The sequence below is a fragment of the Echeneis naucrates genome, chromosome 9 (assembly GCF_900963305.1).
Source record: "Echeneis naucrates chromosome 9, fEcheNa1.1, whole genome shotgun sequence".
Lineage (NCBI taxonomy): Eukaryota > Metazoa > Chordata > Actinopteri > Carangiformes > Echeneidae > Echeneis > Echeneis naucrates.
In genome coordinates, this window is record NC_042519.1 from 6,473,801 (window position 1) to 6,492,596 (window position 18,796).

The 18,796-nt window shown below is 40.0% G+C and overlaps 1 protein-coding gene across 2 annotated transcripts in view; it reads left to right on the forward strand.

The window, feature by feature from the left end:
• The first annotated feature begins 319 nt into the window (after positions 1–319).
• Positions 320–18,796, forward strand: part of rimbp2b (RIMS binding protein 2b) — an 83,582-nt gene continuing 65,105 nt past the window's right edge. For both annotated transcript variants that reach the window (XM_029510814.1, XM_029510815.1), the window contains exons 1-4: positions 320–1,252; positions 8,278–8,439; positions 8,908–9,001; positions 9,093–9,218. In XM_029510814.1, the coding sequence (XP_029366674.1) occupies positions 8,936–9,001; positions 9,093–9,218 (192 nt within the window). In that variant the 5' untranslated portion in view covers positions 320–1,252; positions 8,278–8,439; positions 8,908–8,935. The remainder of the gene's footprint in view (positions 1,253–8,277; positions 8,440–8,907; positions 9,002–9,092; positions 9,219–18,796) is intronic.

The following is an 18,796-nucleotide window of genomic DNA, read 5'->3' on the forward strand; positions in this document are numbered from 1 at the left end:
TTACAGATACAGAAATAAAAAAAATAGTACGTCTGCAAGGCAGCATAATGATGTTTAAAAAAATGTACATCGCTCAGCATTTGAAAAATCAAAAACCATTTTGATTTTATTTACAATGTCCACATCGTTACACATTTTCTGAATTGGGGATATAAATGAGCATAAGTAAACTGGGATTATAGCATGCTTCATAACTCAGCCAATCAGAGACGCGGATGGGCGGGGCTTTGAGCCGTAATTTGGCTGCCAGGTGCTGTGGCCCACTTCCGGACTGTGAATGCAACTAATTCAGCTAAAGTTTACTCTGTTTTATTTGTCTTCCGTTATCAGAGTGTGACTTTCGACCATCGCTGATCCGACCTGAGAAGAGAGCAGATAAGTTTAATGCAACAACGACATTATGCTTTAAAACACTTTTCTCCCTTGCGGTTGAATTTTTGTAAATATCAGAGCTAAAGACACCGGTCTCTAATTTAGCTCAGGTCATTTATGCGACGCAATGAGGAGAGATCGACAATTCAGGTGAAAATATTTTGAACTTTTAATCACTGACGAGCACAAGGGGAAACGGTTGAAATTGAAAATGAATGAACGAATAAATGACGATGAAATGGTCAAGTGCAATATCCAAAAGAAGTTCAAAAGTGTTGACGCCAGTAAGAAAGCAGTCCAACTTTTCACTTGTTTTATTACCAAAGTAAATGGTTTCCTGGCAAGCTTTTGGTCTCAGTGGCTAGTTGCAAGCTTCTTCCGTACACGATAATTTCTCAGAATTATGTTCCCATTTAGAGAGCCTGGACTTGTTTGCTAATTTCCAAAATGATCCTGTGAGTGAGTGCTTTTGGCCGCATTTTTCCAGAACACTTAAAAATTTCAATGGCAGTTATTTACAATTTAGTGCATGTTAAGAGTGTATTAACAGTAAAAAAATGAGTAAATAAATAGTTTTTTGTTTTTTGGGACACATTGTAATTGTACATGAGCAGCAGATTTTTCATTAAAATTTGAACAGTATAAAACATTTTTGAGTGTTTGTCCTCTGCGTTTTCACCCCTTTACATTTCTTGATGATGTTGACAGTAACAATTCCTGTTTGGCTACAGACACAGTCCAGCACCACCTGACACATCTTGGCAGTGTTCTTCTGACAGAGGTTACAGCGCCATGGTCTCCGCTGCTGGTGGGGACAGGTCGTTTCTCACCTGGGGTCTTCCGAGGGTCATTTTTCGATGAAACTCCAAGGATGTGTGCAGTGAGTTGCCGACATGTCATCTGCTTCCTCTGCAAGCTGGCCTCCATGGCATGGGTTTGCCGCTTCAGACAGTGGTGGTTGAGATGTGATCGTTGCGTGTGTAACAATGCTGGGAGATTTTTCATGTCATCTACCGGGAACAGCTGGAATAGCACGAGCAGCTGTACCACCACGCTGGCGGTAGTTTGGGCCTCAGCTTCATGTCACCACACAGCCACCAGAGGTCAGCCCTGCTAATAGACTGATGCTCAACCTAAGAGGCAGAATAGTTACCGTTATAAGCAGTAACATTGACAGTGTCAGCGCACCATTTTAGCTCTTCTACCTCTTGTCCTTCTTCACGTGCTCCACAGTTGACTACAGAACACAGATCAAATTCTGCAGTTGATGTAATGCCCTATGCAAACTTCAGCTCTCTGAGTGATTGTCTGGTTCTGTGCATAGCTTGTGTGGAGGAAATATCAGCAGTATTAGCTAGTGTTTTTTCTGACTTTACACCATATTATTGGAAGTACAACTATTGCAGCAATGATGGCAAAACAACATAATTTGCCTCTAAGACCACGAATGCTTGGATGTCTAAATGAATGCCTTGGTTTTGGCCTACCCATTGTTTAAGTTTCTTCAGGGGACCCTGTACTGAGTAACTCTATTGCCATGTCACCTCTTAATGACTGGGATCTGAATCTTCATTGGATTTTTTAAAAATATTTTTTTAATGGTTTTGAAAATGCAAAAACATGTTCTATAGTACTTAAAGGAATTTAACATTTGCAAATGTATACACAATTATATTCTTACATACATATGAACTTATATTTATGCACATATATACACAATGAAAGGAAAAAAAAAAACAAACAAGTGAAGTGTCTCTTAACTCATTCATGAAGTTCTGGGGAGCCACGTCATTTGGTCCACACTAATTATAAAGACCAGTTTTTGCAAATCAGTTCATACTATCTTTTTTTTTTTTTCCTTTTCTTCCTTTACCTACATCTGCTCAAGTCATCCAACAACCACTAAATCCTTAAATTAAAAGACAGTCCCCTCACCTCTCCACCAACTATTCTTTTTTTTTTTTCCCCCTTTCCCCTTTTTTCTTTTCACTTTCCTTTTTTCTTCTCTTCTCCTTTTTTTTTTTTTTGATTTAACCTTGATGGTATCCCTGTGTTTCTTAACCCATCTCTATTCTTTGCTATTTTTCTAAACTCCACTATTTTTTGGTCCAAAATCTTTTTTTTTCTTTTTTTTCCTTCTATGTTCAAGTTTCAGATGTTCAAAGTTAATAAAATTCAAATAGTTTAAATTGTTTAAATACTCAGATATGTTCACCACTACCTTCTACAAACATTCAGACATAGACACAACACAATCGCATTAAACTCCTCATCTTTGTTTTATATGTTGTATTTATCTATTTTTATACTGTGCCAGTCTTTTTGATCTTCTCCCATTTTTGCTCAAAAACATCTCCTAGGTTCCTTATTCTGTTAGTCTATCCATATTATAGACATCGTTCATACTCTCCTTCCATTTTATTATAAGTTCTGTCGCTGGGTTTAACCAGTTCTTAGTTATTTGTGTATTTGCTGTTATTCTCAATATTCTATATAGGTATTTATCTGATGATGAAGATAAAGCTTGAGGAGGGTTTCCTCCTCAAGCTTTGTGTGTTGGGATGTGTTGGGATGTGAGAGAAAGACTGCATTGGAATATGATGCTCATTACCTCCCTTACTTTCCACCATAAAAGTTCTAATATTGGGCATGAGTATAAGATATGAGTATGGTTTGCCTCATCTTCTCCACAGTTACACCAACAGCTTGCTGTAAATCTATTATGATATTTCACTTGAATAATAGGTGTTTTAAGGTGTCTGTCCAGTCTTCCTCTGATATTTTTCTATGCAGTTCTTTTTCCCAATTAATCAAACTTTCGAGTTTGTTGCCCTCTTTGTCATCTTCAATCATTCTGCATATTTGTCCCATTATATTCTTAGAATTTAGTTTGTTACATGTATTAATTGTATATTTAATTAGTGGCTATAAGTCATATAGTTTTATGTCCCATTATTTTTATCAAATAACTTCTTACCTGTAAATATTTATAAAACTGAGTAGTTGGAAGGTGAAACATTTTTGAAAGGTTCTGAAATGTGTCTATCCCTTGACTTGTGATCATCTGACTAAATCTGATCAGTCCCTTGTCGACCCAGAGTTTAAATGTATTATCTACTATGCTAGGTTTAAAATCTGCATCTGTTGCAATTTCTCTCAGGCATATCAAATCTTTGTGGAGTTGTTTTTGTTGTCTGATCTTTACCCAGGCTTTTACAGTGTTTTTTATGCGTTTTCTATTTTGCCAACAGTCATGTTAGATTTGTTGAATATGAGTTCATTCAATGGTTTCATTTGCAACATTTCCATCTTTCTCCACTTTGCTATACAGTTTTTATTCATCCAGGCAAGGATTGATTTGATTTGAGCAGCCATATATTTTGATAAGTTCGGTAATTCTAATCCTCCAGATAGTTTTTTTTTTTTTTTTTTTTAATTGTCTTTAATTTAATCCCTTTCTCCCTCCCCAAATAAAAGTTCTTAATATTCTGTCCCTTTTTATTAAAATTTTTTTGAGGAATAAGTATTGGTAGATTTTGGAATAAGAAAATAAATCTTGGCAAAACATTCATTTTTATTGTTTCAGTTCTCCCTGTAATTGATATTGGAATAATTGACCATCTCTGCAGGTCTTTTAGTTTTTTTTTTTTTTTTTTTTTCAAGAGTTCCAAAATTATACTCCAGTCATTTGTTTAGGTCTGCAGGGATGATAACTCCTAAGTATTTAATTTTCTTTTGTTCCCATTTCAATTTATATTTTAGTTTGATTTCTTGGGGAATTGGTTGGCCTGTTACCATTGCCTCTGATTTACTTGTATTTAGTTTGAATCTTCACTGGGTTTGAGATGGTTCGCCCTAATAGTATGAGCTCTCTTCGTAGTCCAGACTTGCCACTGGGGATCAGCAATTTAAGAGCATTCAGTTCATCATCATTTCAGCTTTCAATGTGATAAATGGATCCACGTGGGTCTTTCAGCATCCGTGACTGCTGTTGGACAGGCGAGGAGGGCTTTGAACGGACCTTCCCATTAAGGACTGGACCAGGTCTTCCTCTTTATGACCTTTACAGACACCCAGCCTGTATGGAGTTGGTTCTGCTTCTGAAATGGAATTAGCAGAAGAGATCTCTCTTTTTGTTAACATTTGCAACATATAATCTGCTCATGTTTGTTCTCTTTCTTCTACCAGTAATTTACTGGCCTTGCACCTTCATACGTATTTCTTGCAGTCTTTGAGCTCTTAACCATCTCTGTAGAAGACTACTGCTATGCTCAGAGCTTGTAGTAAATCTCTCCCTAGCAGGTTATAAGGACAAACTGAGTCACGTGGTTCTTATCTGTCTCTCTGTCTAACCACATTCTCTCTTTATTTCCTGCACTAACCTGGTGAACTCAGGCACAGTTAGCCTTCATGTAGACCCATACTACTTCTTCCACTTTTTCAAATGCTTCACATTCTCTTTACCCTTTAGAGTATCTCCCGAAAAGTCTTCGTTACCTCCCTTGCAACACTTGTTTCGCATTTTTACTTATATCCCCATAACAGCCAGCCAACACCTGAGCAACTGACCCAATCAGTTAAGGCACCGTTTCTGTTGATACTGTAAGATTTCCCTGGCCAAGCAGTTTGATGACACCATTAGGTTTCCTCTGCTTGTTGTCTTACTGAGACACTGTTAATAACTACCTCCCACACAAATCGACAATAAAACGAAAGCATAAAGATGGAACACACAGACATGCACAAAGCGTTTTCATTCAGACAGCAATTGCTCTGAGTCCCAGACTGTTATCCTCTAACGTTCGGCGCTGAGTTATTTATTCCTGTAGTTTTCTCACATAGACTATGGACTATTCTTCTACTGTTAGTCTTTTTTTTACCTAAGTTTTTGCTTTGTTTCTCTGAATACTCTTATAATACATGCTTCTTAAATAGACAATTTTTAAATATTGTCACCGTCTAGTCTAAACATAAGGCATCAACTATTTAGTAGGGATTCTCTCTCTCATTTTTTTTACCTCGAGAAACCAGTGAATCCGTAATGTTCTAGGATCCCGTCACCTTCCCTCCTACCAGCAGGTCCTGGCTTCTTTTTTTTTCAGCAATTCAGCTTTTGGGCTTTCTCAAAAAGAGTCTCGAACTCCCCCTGTGCACAATATCAGTTCCCAAAACCTGGATGGAGGAAAAGCTGTTGCGATGTGACTTGAAGGACCAGTTTTTTCAGAAAATCTTAGACAGATTACAGAGTCACTGGATTCATGTGTGAAAAAGCTGGTCAAACTCTATTGCTACACAATAATGGGTTGCTCTAGGGTATAAGAGAACTCAGTAATTTCCCCCTCAGCCTTGAGTTTTTACCTTCTGAAGGCAGATGCCCCCCACATCAGAGGAGGTGTTTTGTAGCTCCTCTGTGGCATGGGAAACATGAGACGTGACCTTCGAGGGTAAGCACGCTGTGCAACAGTTTAACATTCTGTATTTTCCCATCAAAGGGACTCGTCATAGTTATATCACACAGTCACAAAGTTACAATAATTTGAACTGAGCTTGCACAAATGTGACGCTGGCGACATGTTTGGTTTAAAAGGTTAGGGGGAAGGGGGTAAAAATGCGAATCCAATAGCATGGTAGCCACTACCATTTGCGATGGTGATGTCTGCCATTCGAACCCTTCATATTGGCTAATAGTTTGCTTATGTCATGGTTGGAACGTGTCCTCCTATTTTTCATTGGTTATTGTTACATTCAACTCTTACGTTTTTCACATCTGCATTATTATTCCATTCACATTGTAGTGATCATCCATTTCTAATATGACTTATTTTTAATAATTGAGCCTTTGTTTCTGAAGGTTGTGTCTTAGTTACTGATTGTAATGCAAGTTAATGATTTAAGCATTAGAAAACACATGCAATATGGAAAAAGCTGTTGTTTGCCCTTTTTTTTTTTAAATTCTACATCCAACCTCGATCTGAAACTGGGGTTGTTACTATTTTAGAGGTTAATTTGAAAGTTAACTTTGTCATGCTGCTGTATATTCATTATTCCTCAAATGCAGTCATTACCAACCTCATGTTTCCTCTTAAATAGTTCAGTCGAGGATATAAGTGTGTCCTGTCCTCTATTACTACCCACACTGCCTTTGTCTATGTTTTTATCTACATAATTATAGCTCAAAGTTCTGCTGCCCAATAGTAATTTTTTAATTTGGATAAATTCAAACTTTCTTTTCCCTTAAAGACAAGAACTGGTTTCTTTGTTATGTTGGTGGTGACTGGAGCAACAATCTTGTCAATAGAATTGCTTTGACTGCTCCCAACAAAAGTATAGCTCCTGCATAATCAAATCTTTCATTATCTGGGGCATCAGTTTACCATAATTTGCTTTAAACAGTTGTAGTGTGGTAGGAGTAACAATATCATCCTGTCCAAATACGTAAACAATTGTTCTTTAGGTATTTCTGAAATTTGCACATTTGGACATAGTGACTCATTCAGATTAATCAGTGTAATATTTCTACTATTCATTCAAACCGTCTAACAGGGCTGCATTGTTGAGGTTATTTGAGGAAGAATAATTTATAATAATTAATAATTCATGTTAAAATATAATTTGCAATTCTTTCGTGTTCTATCATGCATTCATCCCTTATTTTTTCCAGTCTTCATTATACCTCAGCCAGTAGTTCACAACATGTAAAAAATGGCCATCAACTCAAATGCGTTTTCTGGCTTCTCTTCTGCAGTACAGAAATTCTGAACAGTGATCATAAACTCAGATCTGTGATTTGGGGGTTTTATAAGCTGTTAGTCTTTGGCCTGCTACTGGACCCAAGTTCACTGCTGAATCAAGAGATTTGATTCAGCAATCAGAAAAAAAATCTCTTGATTTTTCTAAATCAAGAGATTTAGAAAAACTGTAGTCAGTCTATAAATCAGTATTGAGCCACACGTTGGTTCTGAGCTATAACAGGAATGCAAACTGGATCAGAAAGAAGAGCTGTTTAACTGTCTAAAAATGTCACAAATGTCCATTGCCATCTGTTCGTAATTGTAGTAATGACCACTACTTTGTAATGGTTGTTTTTGCTTTTTGTCTCATTTTGTCTATATAGATAGATGAAGAGATGACATTTTAGCTCTCATTTACATCTGGAGAATGTGAGGTATATGTCATGCATTAACCACTGTTTGGTTATAGCATTTGGCAATATTGCAATTTTGATTAATTGTGCGTGACAACACATGCATTTAATGGGCAAGTCATAATGAATCATTACATCATTATGTCCTAATGCCCAAATTAGTTGGATTAGAGACTGACTTGGCCTCTTTGCTGTATTGGTCTGTAATGGAAACTGGAATGTTTGACATCTATACTGCAGACAATAGTGTGCTAGTTTTGGTAACTCTATCCACCTCTGTTCAAAACACTATCATGGTAATATTGCACATGGACTAGCAAGGTTTCACTGCCAGCAGTTTCCAAGACACTAAACCCACACTCCTGGAATTTGGCAAGTGAAATCACTCACAGTAGAAACCCTGTTACAGTCGTACTGGATCCCAATTTAGAGCTTGTGTATAGACCTTAGTGAACTTCTGTATATACAAATATAGCCTTCTAGGGCTTCATATACTTCAAAACTGACTGAGACCCTTACATAATGACCTACAGTGGACTTTTGGGGATGACTAAACAGGCACCAAAGATTTATTTAGCCAATGAGAGGGAAACTGTGGGTCGCAGGAGGTGTATTACTGACTCTGTCTAGAAATGACTCTCATCACATTTGAAGGCTGTGGAAAGATTTTTCTGTGACTATGTGCACTGCATGAGATGCGTCTCTGCTCATAAAAAGATGAGAGTAAATTGTGTAGTACTACAGGGTGCTTTGTCTCACAGGAATTGGAACTGACAAGGAAGGAAAATCCAGCAGCTAATATTCTCTTCTTCAGCGGTTTTGGAGCACGCTGGCCCAGTGAAAACTGTAACTCATGACTGGACTTGGACGGGTTTTAGTCGCAGCTTCATTTCTGCTGGAGCCAGGGTTATCCTGCATCCCCGGTGAGTGGTAGTAAAATATTAAACAAATGTACCGGATTTTGAGGATAATTAGTCTGTTGTCAAATTATATCCCACAGCTAGTGCGAATCACAATTTTAAGATAAAAAAATGGTTTAGTCGTAAACTTTAGTTCAATCATGTATACTATCGTGTATTTTTAACCTTTAAATGCCTGGTAACAAGCCATGCATTTAAAAAATCGTATAGATTTACAAATCACAACCAGTTCTACAAAGGAAGAATTACAAACCTTTTTTTTTTTTTTTTTTAAGAAATGTACAGAGAAAATGTACAAAACAAATATCTGTATCCCTTAAAGATGTCCTTAATATTTATCATACCTTTAAATCACCAAAATTAGTTTTTGATGATTTTATACTATTTACTGTGTCAACTGAGCCATCATTTCTATCTTTGTGTACTCGCAATAATCCAACATCCATTATTATGTAACTCTGCTGAATACAGATATTTATAATCTGAACATGCTGGAGTTATGACATCATCTGGAGCTGCTGACCATTACATGTGCTTGCGGAGGCATGCGAACTGCTCTGCCATGGTAGGCTATGGCTTGTGACAAACGGTATCTATAACTGGGATGTTGTGTGACTGATGCATGGCTTAACTTGATACATACTCCCATGTGTTAGGGGACAATGGGTTGTCAGAAGACCTGCAAGTTGGAGAAGCTCCTGAAACAGAGGGATGTAGTGTGGAACCAAAGACAAAGCTTAACCGCATCAAAGAAGAACAGCTGGATGAGTGGCACAGATAAGGTGAGCGTGCTGTGTTGCTTTCCTGTGTGTTGCCTGTAAAGCTTTCCACGAATAAGCCTTGATTCAGCTGTGCCTAGACACTGGCAGGACCAGCCCTTTTGATGCCTGCAGCCATAATCTGACCTCGCCCGGCACTCCTCAGCTAAGGCTCCTCACTGTCACCGAGGCTTGCCATTAACAAATGCAACTATATATGGAACTCACTGAACGTTTTTCATCTCTTTAAAAGTGTAATTCTTTCTTTCGCAAATGGTGTGTTGTTGAATTTATTGTGCAAATTACCCCAAAAGCAAACAATGTAAAACACATTTTGCTATGTAAAGCATAAAATTGAGTTACAAATGCATTTGTTTATGATGGGTAGTTTCTAGCACATGTTTTGAATCCCATACTAATAAGTACCATATACCTGCATGTATTTTAATATTTGGGAAACCTACCAACCCAATGCATGTTAAGGATTCATAGAAACTAAATATAATGCATCAAAAGGACGAACAAGTTACTCCAAGTCAAGTTCAATACCACTTACCTGCTAATCAAGTGGCATTGAACTGTAGTGATGCAGTCTCATGTACAACAAACCTAAAGCTAAGAGTCAATTCGCCATCATAATTGAGCATGAAATTGCAATACACATATCTGTAGTGTGGAGAGTAGATTGCAGGTCTTTTTGTTACTTGGTAAAATTAAGCTGTTTGGTAAATAGCCTGAGTAGCTTCTATCAGTGTCCATGTGCAGTTTAACAGCCGGTCTGTAATAACAGGGTGGTGTGTGTTTTTGTGGTGTCACTGTGACTGTGTGAGAAACTGCTAGAGATTGTGGGAAAGGGTGGCAGAACTAAGATCTGCGTACAAAAATGTACATTACTGGCTGTAATGATCGGTCAGGTACTGGAGGCATCTTCCCGCATATGCAGCATTGTCATGGGTCTGTAAAGCAAAGCAAGTTTCATGCTCAAGTGCCTGAAACCTGCATTCTTTCTAATGGCCATTAAGGGGGCGACTACACCGCCTTCCAAACGAAGTCCATTTGTATAGGTCTAAGTGAAAATGGCCGTACTTCTCACTTGAATTATTACCTCAGTAAATGTTTTTATAACCAGTTTATGGCCTCAGTCTATAGTATGAAGTCTTTTCTAATACAGTATGATGTTCATTTTTAAAATCCATTTAGAATAAACAAACCGTCAAGCAGGATATGCGGTTAGGTGTGGCTATCATGTGATTGACGGTATGTGCTGCACAGCGTGACCTGCCTGACATTCAGGATGGAGTATAGATTTGCCAGATCCACCCTCCCCCACCTCTGTTTACAGCTGATTACTGGACAAAAAATTTCTAATTGATGCTAAAGGGTTGAAGTCAGTACTAGCCAAGGTTACTCTTGGCCCACCATCCCCTCAGTGGGCCATATTGCTTGTCCTCACAGAACTGAACAGATTGAGTGAATGGTCACTGAAAGGACAGTAGGAGTGATGAGTGAAGGCTGCAGAGAATGTTTTCTCACACAGATTTGCCATTTAAAAAAAAAAAAAAAAAAAAAAAAAAAAAAATCCATAATGCATTGAAAAATGCATGTGTCATTTCAGCTTCATCTCACCTTCCTAGCTCTGCTTGTTTTGCTGAAGCCTTCAGACTCATTGGAGGCTGGTGTGAACAGCATCATCAGAGTATTTCACTCAGCAGGGGGCTGGACAGGACCCGATGTACAGAGAACTTCGTTAATCAGTGTCACGCGTCAGTACCAGAGAGACTTGTATTTGTTCTGTGGGATGAGGAAAAACCTAGATGACATGATCGGATGATGTTTTTGTTATAATGTAGAAATGTTCTCAGGATATTTGCGTAATTTTCCTCTAATGACATCAATATTTATCCCTAAAACATTACTGTTACTGCTATTTGGTTCTTTTTTTTTTCCTTCTCAATATATGAACTGCCATATCTCTTGATGCTGTTCTTGCTGTTGCACCTCACACAGTTTTTTTTTTTGTTAATTTGCAGAACCCTTCTCAAAAGGGAATGTCAAAACAGTGGTTCACACCTCCCAAATGTGTCTCAGTCAGCTGAGTGAGGGCAGACCTGGAGCTCTTGTTCAGCCTTCTGACATCGGCTGACAGCTGTCTGAACAGGTTTGACTCCCTCTAACATTCCAAGGTAGGCAGGCGTCCTCTGAATCCCTATTTAAAAAACAAATTATAAAAAAACTCCAGACCAACAGCAGTAGCAGGCTCTTTCATCTGTGGTGAAGATTCAGAAAATACTCAATAACTGTAATATTTACCTGTGCAATTTAGATGTGTCATTGGAGAGGAAAGCACAACAGAAATAACTGCATTATAGTTCATGAAGCCATATTCATTAAATCAGGCATTTGGAGGTCAGTGAATACATCTACATTTATCAATAAGAGAATAAAAACTGATTTTTTTAAATTTTTAAATTTTATTTTTTTTACATATTTTACTTGTTAAACCCTCGAAGAATAGTGACATACTTTAAATTAACTAATAAACTAAATAAACTAATTGTAGTTGTAATTGTAGGAGATGTGATCTACAGTGCAATTGTGCTTAGCTGCTGATGTTGGAGGGAAAACATCAGGTGTACTTCCTGCTCATTCTCAGAGCTCAGTTCCTCCCCCTTTAGCGCTGACACAGCAGGTAGAGGACATGGGCGGGAACATTTGACATCAATCGTGTGTGATGGCACGGTGCCTTGAGTGTTAAACAGCCACTGTGCAATATAAGCTCTCAATTAGGATTGCAGAGAGGGTCCTGCTGGAGGGGGAGGGACGACTCTAAACAGAGGTAAGGAGCTCCTGTGGTTGCTAGGCATCTGCGCTGAAGAAAGCATATCTGTTTTCGGCCCTGTTCCTCCTCTCTCATTTTCCCAAACACAGTGCAACACCACTGCTAACCAGAGAGGGCAGCCATACTGCACATGCTCTGCTGCCTCCGCTCCATCTCCCCATGGTGAAAAAACCTAGGCTGGCCCCAATAATCCCCTTTAATACCCTTCTGCACTTGATTTCCTGATCTGTGATTGGATGGTAATAATGCTCCTGCTGTTTGTGATAGCTGATTGGTCTGGCCCACCATTCAGTGAGTGAGGGCTTGTCAGGCAAAGCCTTACAGGAGAACCTGTGTGGCACAATACCACATAGCAAGGCAGAGTTCTTATATCAGCATGCAATAAAAAAGCTGAGAAGCTCAGCAAAAAAACTGGGAGCAAAACTGGGGCCGAGGGATGAGAACCCCACAAGACCTTGGCTGCTGATCAGTGGATGTTAGGTGTGCAGGTGGAGCCATGGAGTAGTTGCTGGATAGGTTCACTGACAGGGTTGTCTGTGACTGCTGAGAATAAGACAGAGTGACCAGTTCTGATCAAGGAAGATGGAAGACATCCTGGAGAGGGTGCACTGCTCATTGCTGCTGGACGTTGTACTGCCTCTGCACCCCTGTGTGTCTGTGCCTGTGTGACTAACTGTGTGCGTGCGTGCGTGCGTGTGTGTTAGTGAGAGAGTGAGAGAGAGCGAAAGGGGGCGTGTTGATGTGTGTGCTCCGCTGCACAACCACAGTAGTGTGAGCTGAATGATGCTCGCTGGCTGTCTCTCTCTCTCTCTCTCCCTCCCTCTATCCCTCTCTCTCCCTGCGCTGCCTGGCTGTGCCTCTTTCTGCCGAGCATTGATGAACCATTTTATGCTACAGAGCTGCCATAGCCATCGTCCCAGTCCCGCTGCTGGCTTCTTTTCTGTCCTGCCAACACAGTAGGAAATACCTGCCATTGCATCGGTTCTTTAGATGCTGCTATTAAGGTACTGTACCGTCTCCCGTCTGCTGTCAAGCCATTTGTTTTTCTGAGCTAAGGATTGTTGTATTGGCTCTGCTGCAGGATCCCTGTACTGCTGCTGCTGCTGCTGCTGCTGCTGCTGCTGAAGGGATAAGGATGATCACAACATGTCTTAGTGTGTTCGTCTCTTAGTGGCGAAGATAATTGAAATGTACTCTCCTGCTGCTACACCCTGATAGCCCTCTACCCTTTCGTGTTCTTAAGAGACGGAGCAGTATGTTTTGAGTTGTTTTGCACATGAGTGCAGGTTTGACAGTGCTGAAAGGAGCCAGAGGGCATTGTACATCATTTGCATGCAGTAAGGATTCACTACCATATTTTTTAAATATTGTTTCAGCCTCTTGTCCCACCTGAAAACACACTGCATGATGTTCAGAGTACTTCAGTCTGTAACAAAGCAGCAGTCTGTTGGTGAGATAAAATGATTTTTGGTGTTGATCTTGGTTCTGGTTTTCACTGTCATGCTTGTCAGAGGAAGCTTTTCCTAGGATCGACATGCACAGGAGACGTGTTTGTTGGGAAGAAATCATTAGGTTTGCTGAAGTTATGTTCATGAATTCGAGATGAATGAATGTTAATTGAAAAAGAGCAGTCATTTGATATTAATCAATTTGGTTGCTTGGAATCTGTCAAATATTTGTGTGAAATATTTAGGAGCAGTACATGCCAGTAGAGTGTTATCAATATCTGGCTATGAAGTCAACAGCTAATAGTTTATGGTTCTGTGTTTTTGTTTTTTTTTTTCCCCCATGTTCTGCAGATGTGCCTTTTATTATGTACACTTTATGAAGTGCTGTGTTTTATTCAGATCTTTAATAAATGTGTAAAGGTGGTGAGTGTTTGTGTGTTGTTTCATTAGCCTCAGAGCTCAGTTTGCAATGGGACAAGGTCCTATAGGTGGCAGGCATCAGAGCAGCAGTGGGAACGTTGAGATCTTAACTGTGAGAAAATATGTTGTGTGTGCGTGCACAGGTATGGATCTCACTGCTGCCTACCAAGGTCACTCATTTGAAGAGCTTCCATAATTAGGGCTGTCAGTCTCGACCCACACCTCAGATATGAGAAAGTGCTCCAACACCAAACTCTCATTCATATTCCAGCTCTTCCTGTCCACCTTGGCAAGCAGGCATAGCCATTCATCATTTCACTGGTTATCCCTGAGCTGCCAGCAAGTGACTTTTATCTCCACCATGCACAAGAGCCTGGTATTCATATTTCTCACCCAAATTCGGTTGACCTGCATTGGGCTGATTGGAAGAGAGGAGGTGGGAGCGTGGTTTTTCTGGTGATGGTGGAGGTGGCGGGAGTAAAAGGAGAAAGGAGAACTGATTTTTGAATTCGGCTTAGGTCAAATAATGTTTGTATTTTTGTTTCCCATGCCTGACAGCACCAGATGGGTGGGGTTTACCGCATTGGGAGCTCAGACATTTTTTTTTTCTGTCACAGGGAACTACATTGAATTCAAATTTGAAGGCATCTTTGTTGTCATTGATTTTTTTTTTTTTTTTTTTTTAAATAGTGCATTTTTGAAGCTTATTACGCATATGGGAAGATCAAGGGACTTTATTTATTGGTTTTAAGTATAAATGCTATTATTTGCTTTTTGGAGAAACAGAACAAGAAATAAACTTACATATTTGACATTTGTATTATGAGTTACTGTCCCAACAGCTATTTTCTGGTGATGCCCTGTTTGTCCCTTCTTTAGGTTATGACTTCATTAGGATATGAGGCTGAAGACAACGCTGAAAGACACAACATTAAGTAGAGTTTGTCTTGTGTTCCTCACTGCATGTGGCCCTTTTGACATAGCAGACATTGGGCTTAGATAAACTTCTTTGTGTTCTCTAGTGGGAGGAAAGTGTGCGTAAATATCCTCCGTACTGCTAATTTTCTGCACTGGCATGCCAATACAATTATACCTGCGATAAACTGAACTGTTTAAAAATAACCTAATAATCGCTATTACTTATGTACAGAGCAGCTATATAGGATAAAAGTATAGAAAGGTTTATTTATTTGTTGTTTTTTTTTTTATCCTGTGCTCACAGTGTGTGAATGGGTTGCCCAGTTGAAACACTATTCTATATGTGGGTAGGGGTTTGCTTGTTGAATAGCTTTGCCAGAAGGAAGCACTGTCTCCACTGCTGGTGTGACCAAAAGTGAGCGGTGCTGAACATGTCCGCTCAGTGGAGGAGGTGGCAGTGGGAGTGGTGGTTGGGCTCAGCATGGTCATGAGTGACTGGAGCTAGGCTGTAGTAACAGCTGGAACACTGCTGCTGATGGCGCCCGAATGTGGCCTGGATAAGGCACGTGACCCCACCACAGTGTGAGGCATTAGTGATATGAACAGCAGGGTTCACGGACACTGTTACGTAACACCATCTTCACAGGGAAATCTCTGTAAAGATGGCTCCGGGAGACTCAGTGACAGCAGAGTGAAAGTGCATTATCATTGTCAGCGGCCCCATCACTTGCTCTGATTGTTGGGCTGTCCCATGCATGACAGAGCAAGCATGTGTATCTTGTGTGTCCTGAGGGAAACTTAACGGGAGGGCAGATTAATGAACATTTGACACAGTATAAGCCTCTCAAATAGATCCCCTTTACGCACACATTCATTGTGTGCATGTTCTTGTCGACATATATGTATCTGGTTGCACCAGTGTGCAATTTTGAGTATTTATGCACATGGACAGGCGTGAGACTGGTTACACACAGGACATGTTTGTGTTAGGCTCTCATAGCTCAATTGAAATGTAAGATGTGTTAGCTGTCGTTATTTGGGCAGTTTGAGTGACTGCTGTAGTCGGGCTCAAAGTGGCTGCTGACTTCACTGGAGGTCAAAGGAGAGTAGCCCCTAATCAGCTCGGGGATTCAAAATTGATTGCTCCTGGAGTTGATCAGGGTTGTCCATTCAGATGGATGCAAAAGACTGATCTGGTGTGAAAAGCATGAGATTAGATGAGCTGTAGTGGTTGGTTGCAATTGAGACTACACTAGTATAGATTTCAGCCTCTCGTGTATGTTTAGCACTGTGAGTGTAACACTAATGGATGGGTCCTTGATTGTCTTTATAGGAATTCGGTGTAGTAGAAGGATGCTAAGACTTTCCTTTCACACCAATAAGATTTTAGTTACTGCAGCTTGATTAACGAGTAAATACAATATAGGGAACAAAATCTTCAGACAAATGTTGGTGGAGGTCTGTTTGGATCCGTCCCGAAAGGTGGACGATCATCGCTAAGGGCGGGGTTGGGGATGATTATGTGGATCCTGCTAAAATCCACAGGCAGTGACGATTATTTGTCAGGATTTGCTTTGTAATAAAAAAAGCTTATCTCCACAGGTTCAATCTCTGTCTCAGTCGTTCTGCTTGCTGTGCCTGTCTTGTCCACACTATACTCTTTACATCTGCATTTTCTTTGAGAAGTAAAATTGTGTGCAGTTTCATGTCGCATAAATCCCTTTAAAAAAGACAAAAAGAAAAGAAACGAAAAAGAGATGATGCAGCCTAAATTTAACCCTGGTTCATTTCATTTGTTCAGCTGATAATAATATGGAACCAGGGCCGGGTCATCTGATATCCGAGATGATTGAACGCCGATTTCCATTTCACGTCTGACACACTCAAATCTATGTATTGTCCACCATGTTGGACGTTATTTACACACTCTTTCATAACATATTTTGACGGGCAGTACTACAGACACCCTGTGCCAGTCAGTTCAAGGCACACATGTTGTTTCTATATCACTTTTAATGTTGACAGTGATTAATGGAATGCAAATTTGCTCCAGAGAAACTTTGTGCTTGTATGGGGATATAAGTGATTCTTGATTCTCTGTCCTGATCAAGTGGAATTTCATAGCAGATTACTATGAAGAAGAGGTTAGGCTGTGCAGTGAGTGCTGCAGCACAGTGATTCCTTTTCCATACTTATGTATCTGCACTATCTGCCAGAGCCGCAGGCATTTATTTTCGGGTTGTCGACCCATTCTAGTTAACGTGATATCTCAGTGGAAACCTTGCGGGAATTTCTTTAAATTTGGCACAAATTTTGCACTTGAGGATAAACCAAATTTTTATTTGATGTTTTCCTTTTGATCTTGTGAACTCCTGAGGGAATCTCCTTTCAAATTTGGCACGAATTGGGTTAAAAAATGAATTAATTAGATCATGGTGGTCAAAGGCCAGTGTGTGTGTTCATATTTTTGACCTTGAATTCCCATTGTAAATTATATTGTCATTCTCATTTTTAATGTAGCTCTTTAAATAATACAAATTTTTTGGGATTAAGGTCATAGTTCAAGGTCGTGAAGATGTCATTTGTTTGCAAAAATTGCATATCAACTTGAAATTCATTACACCAGTCATGAATATTCACTTTGACAGTTAGTGGACAGACATTAACAGTGTGATAGGGCACACTCTTTTTACTCTGTTATAGGTCTCTGCGGGCTTGGCTACTATCAAATCTGTTGCCTTCATGCTGACCTGTCAGTGAACAGGGTTACAGGGTAATTGCGTGAAGAAGCTTTAATAAGGTGGATTGAATTAGCTTTGACCTTACTAAAATTAATTAAAGAGGCCGTCATGACATATAGACTCCAAGACTGACTCATTACACCTACTCAGGCAAATATATAATAATGCACAGGATCATGACAAAGACACCGTTTTGTGTGGACAGACTAGTCTCAGGGAATTTATTTATTTATTTGGTAATGTCGTAGGCATGCAGTGCTCAAAACTTTGCACTTTTTCAGATATCGCTCCACTGGATAGACAAATGTTGTAGATTGTTGTGTAGATTTAGCACAGTCACAGTTGCTCAGGTTTAAATTTTCCAGCCAAGAACATGGATGATAGTCAGAGGTTAGGAGGTCGATACATCACCGTTTTGACAGCAGGTGTATTTGAGAAAAGACTCTCTGAGTTCGAAGGTTGAGGCAGATGGAGGGACTGCATGGCTTTAGGAGTCATGCCTTGCAGCGTGGGTACGGGACAGGATGGAGACAGTCTTTGTCCAGATGTCTGTTTGCGTTAGGGAGGTTACGGCACTGCCTCCTGCCATGAGAAACAAATACTAATTGCCCATTGGCCCCGGGTTGGAGATGTGCAGCTGGGGACAGGTGGCTAAATATAGCACCGCTTGTTCCCATGAGTGGTGCCATAGCATTAGTATTCAGCACCAAAGCATGGAATGGACAAAAAAGGTCATCTTCTGGCCAGGGCCACAAATGTCAGGGTAGGGTACAAAGCGACACCAACGCATGGTGGGTGAACTGGTGGCCGCACCTCGGGCTTCACCCCCATATGGACCAACCTACTGAACCATTGTCCTCCGCCTGAACACTTGCAGGGAAATGTCACATGGAAAGAGCCAAGCCAGTGTCATGACATCGTGTGTTTTGCTTGTAGCCCAGCAGCCTCCACATTTGTTCCATGAAGTCCTTACCGCCATGCAGCAATGGCCTTCCATGCTTGAGTTGAGTTACAGCACTCCCTCTATGAAGGTAGCATCTGGTTCCACCTGACTGGAGCCATGAATAATTAAATAGTGGGCATTATTATTTCCAGCCAGCTCCACTAGCTTGGCAATAACAGGCAGTTTAGGTAGTGCTATCCGTGTTGCTGGCTAAGTGGTTGAACATGGAGAGAGGATGTTATTTTACCTTGTTGGCATCTTATACTTGTGTGTGTAAGTATCTGGTTGAGTGA